The sequence below is a fragment of the Carya illinoinensis genome, chromosome 6, assembly GCF_018687715.1.
Source record: "Carya illinoinensis cultivar Pawnee chromosome 6, C.illinoinensisPawnee_v1, whole genome shotgun sequence".
Classification (NCBI taxonomy): domain Eukaryota; kingdom Viridiplantae; phylum Streptophyta; class Magnoliopsida; order Fagales; family Juglandaceae; genus Carya; species Carya illinoinensis.
Window position 1 is genome coordinate 1,294,788 of NC_056757.1, and position 3,718 is coordinate 1,298,505.

Genomic DNA, 3,718 nt, shown 5'->3' on the forward strand with positions numbered 1-3,718 from the left:
GACGTTGTTCTTTTGCCGTTTTAAATCAAATCCTACGACCATATCTGCCCTTTCTTCATCAACAATATTATAACTTCTCTCTTTTGATTGCTCTTAAGCCTGCTTGTATTTTCGGTTTCCATTTCTTGGGATTCTGTGTTCTGATCCAGTGTTGCGTCCCTGTTTCCCGTGAGATTCTCCCAGCATGTATTGATACCAAAACACGCAGAAAATTTATCTAAATAGTTGATTGCGATGTTAAGTCTCTTTCACCGCCCGTCTCCCATTTACTACCCTTAGCATCTTTTTCTTGATCTTGACAACCTCTCACCCTCATCGGCACTTCCTCTTCAGTACATTCAGCTTTTCCCAGTATATATCCTCCGTTTCTTTTTTATCCCCCACTTCCCGAGACGCACTCTCTAACGGTTTCCGTGAGAGGAAAAAAAAAAAAAGAAGAGAGATTGCAGATCAAGATGGGTGATATCAATTTCCCTGATGTATTCGAAGAACACGAGTTTGGAGATACCACCTTGGCTGAAGATGATCTTTTCAGTATCTTCGAGGGCTTAGAAAGTGTGGCGGATTTCCCTCTGATTGATGAAGCTCTGGTTGGCACGAAAGAATTAGGAGAAAAGATCAGTACGGCGCCGAGATTGGTTTCTCAGAAGTCTACATCGTCCAGTGCGTTGCAAGATCACTCGGGGACCGAGATCGAAACATCGCCGAAGAGCAAGAGACAGAAGCTTTCAGAGACGACGAGTTCTTCCGAGGAAACAAACCCGGAAGGACAACATAGGATATCTCATATTACGGTGGAGCGAAACCGGAGGAAGCAAATGAACGACCATTTGTCAGTGTTGAGGTCACTTATGCCTTGTTTCTATGTCAAAAGAGTAAGTAGTTCACATGCACATGTACTTTATCCAACGCTTGCCTTAATTAGCTCTCAGATTCACCATTTCTACTTGTAATTTGTTATTATTATTATTATTATTAGAAAAGAGTAGGTTATATATGCATGTCCCTCGATCTTACCATGCAAGAGCTTTTAGACATTGCAGCCAGGCTTTTGAAATTGGTAGCTCTAATAGTCACGCTGCGGTTGCAGACATGCAGGGATTGTTTCAACTGACCTGCACCCAAAAAATTCGGCATTTTCCCACTACTAATAGGGTTGGGACCAAATAGAAGTCCAAATATTATTCTGGTTTTTCTCTTCTGAAACTCCAGAAGACTTTGTTTCTCAACGTCACCTTATAGTTTGCAGGTGGTATTAATAATAGTTGTACTCAATTCATCTGGGTGGATATATAAAGAATAAAAAGAAAAAAAAAAACATCATCTGTATCACCACCTGGCTTGACTCCGTACTCAAAACCATCTAAGAGATCAACTGGCTCGCTCGTAAGTTTTACCGTGGGAAATAACGCTAGAACTATATAAAACCCTATAAATCATCATCGTCATTATCTCTCTTGGGTTTCATTTAATATAAATGATATTTGAGTTGAGCAAATTTTGTTTGCTCTTTAAAAAAATAGATAATCTACGTCAAACAAATACTTTTTAACGATGAAATTACTCACTTTTTTTGTACACTTTTAAGATTGTTCATCGTTTAAATAATTAGGAGTAAAACATATATAACATCTTCCAATTTTATGGTTTTAACCAGGGAGACCAAGCATCCATAATCGGAGGGGTGATCGATTACATCAACGAGTTGCAACAAGTTCTACACTCGCTTGAGGCTAAGAAGCAACGAAAGGTTTACAGTACTCATCTTGAAGTAGTCCTGAGCCCTAGGCTAGTTTCAAGTCCAAGACCCTCACCTCTTAGCCCTAGATCAAAGCCACCTCTGAGCCCTAGAGTACTGAATTTACCCATTAGCCCAAGAACACCACAGCCGAGTAGCCCTTACAAGCCAAGGAAGAAGTTGCAACAAGCTGCTGGTGCTGGTTATCTCTCTCCCACCATTCCTAGCGCTCTCGAACCATCCCCTGCATCTTCCTCTACTACTTCCTCTATTAATGATAATGTCAATGAGCTCGTTGCAAATTCCAGGTCTCCCATCGCTGAAGTGGAAGTGAAGTTTACAGGTCCAAATGTTCTCTTGAAGACAGTATCTACTCGGATTCCCGGGCAAGCCATGAAAATAATCTCCGCTCTGGAAGACCTCTCCCTTGAAATTCTCCACTTACGAATCATCCCTGTTGACGAAACCATCCTAATTAACTCCTTCACCATTAAGGTAATTAAACTCTACCTATATACATAATAATATATATTAAACCTTCTGCCTTATTTTCTTTTTGAATTTTATTAGATCAGAAGTCATTTATGTGGACATTATAAATAAATCTGCTAATAGTAGAAAAACACAGATTTACTTACCCAAATTCTCAGCGTTATTATTTTGTGAAAAAAATATCATTGGAGGTCTGCAGAACACTGAAACTTGTGCAAAGTGCGTGCATGCTTTCCATGTCACCTTTTTGTCTGTACTGTTTGTTGATCTCTCTCCACAAGTATATGCATCTAATATGCATGAAAAAATCATTTAAAAAAAAAATATATATATATATACATGAAAAAACGAGCTCTACTTTAAAACTTCACGTGAGGTGTATCTGTAACTACTTGCTTGTGCAATTGTGCTTCTAAACAAATCAGCAAGTCTTTAATTCTGTTATACAATTCGTAAATGTGCTGAAATTATTACTCATTATCGCATCGGATGTGAAATTTTGTGCAGCAGTACAGGGTAATATTAAAAAAAATATGCATAGTAACTTGACACCCCAGCCTGCTGAAAACTGACCTGGTTGTGTGTGCTGCCCAAGCATACTGACTCTCAAGTTTAATGCATGTCTGAGAAAAGCGATATAAAGTTGACAGGCGACCGTGTCACCTTACAGCCGTTGTCCTCATTAATTTATTGTGAATTTATTGCAGATTAGACTTGCTGCTAGCCGTTGTCGGCGTCAAGTTTAATGCACGTTATTATATGACACTGCATGCATGCAGCTTTGATTTAATTAAATTTGTTGAATCTAATGATTGGATATATATATTACGTGTTCTGCTAATAGGTTGGAATTGAATGTCAACTTAGCGCCGAGGAGCTCGCACAGCAAATTCAGCAAACATTCTACCAAGTGCTCTAAAGATGGTCTATTTCTAGTTTAGTATTTTTAGCAATTTTCTTATTCAAACAATTTTTATAATGCGAAGAGAAATAAATAGAGTATGTGAACTTATGTTGGTCATGTTCACATAACTCAATGATCATAGTATTAAATACTATAAATCTAACAAATTATATTTATCTCTCTTCAAATTATAGAAGATGTTTGGATTAAAAAATTGTAAGAGATTGTGACCCTTCTTTTTCAACCCTAATAAGACTCTCTCTCTCTCTCTCTCTCTCTCTCTCTCTCTCTCTCTCTCTCTCTCTCTCTCTCTCTCTCTCTCTCTCTCTCTCTCTCTCTCTCTCTCTCTCTCTCTCTCTCTCTGTGTGGCTATAGTACAATGATAATAATAAAAGATCGAGATGATCAATGTGGGGATAAGGATCAGTATCGTTACATGTCCTGTTAACTAGATATGTAATTGTGTAATCAGTGAGATGTTCATGACGGGCTTCTAGTCTTAGCTGGTAGTTTAAACATTTTGTAACCGAGCTTCTCAAATTATTCGAAGTAGATCTACAGATCATGAATATCAATTTTCATTC

General features: G+C 38.1%; 1 protein-coding gene across 2 annotated transcripts; it reads left to right on the plus strand.

The window, feature by feature from the left end:
• Nucleotides 1–3,718, plus strand: LOC122313026 (transcription factor SPEECHLESS-like). 2 transcript variants are annotated; one of them, XM_043127721.1, is made up of 3 exons: nt 1–875; nt 1,658–2,233; nt 2,738–3,056. In XM_043127721.1, the coding sequence occupies exons 1-3, from the start codon at nt 456–458 to the stop codon at nt 2,777–2,779; spliced, it is 1,038 nt and encodes a 345-aa protein (XP_042983655.1). In that variant the 5' UTR covers nt 1–455; the 3' UTR covers nt 2,780–3,056. The 2 variants fall into 2 exon arrangements, with proteins under 2 accessions (XP_042983655.1, XP_042983654.1); XM_043127720.1 differs by lacking the exon at nt 2,738–3,056 and adding an exon at nt 3,075–3,718 and having other exon boundaries at nt 2–875.

What these genes read in the sequence shown, in the direction of transcription:
- LOC122313026 (XM_043127720.1), top strand. Translation starts at nt 456, where the DNA reads ATGGGTGATATCAATTTCCCTGATGTATTCGAAGAACACGAGTTTGGA. An exon ending in CTTGTTTCTATGTCAAAAGA is followed by an intron (nt 876 to 1,657) that starts GTAAGTAGTTCA and finishes GGTTTTAACCAG; the next exon opens with GGAGACCAAGCATCCATAAT. An exon ending in TTAACTCCTTCACCATTAAG is followed by an intron (nt 2,234 to 3,074) that starts GTAATTAAACTC and finishes TTCTGCTAATAG; the next exon opens with GTTGGAATTGAATGTCAACT.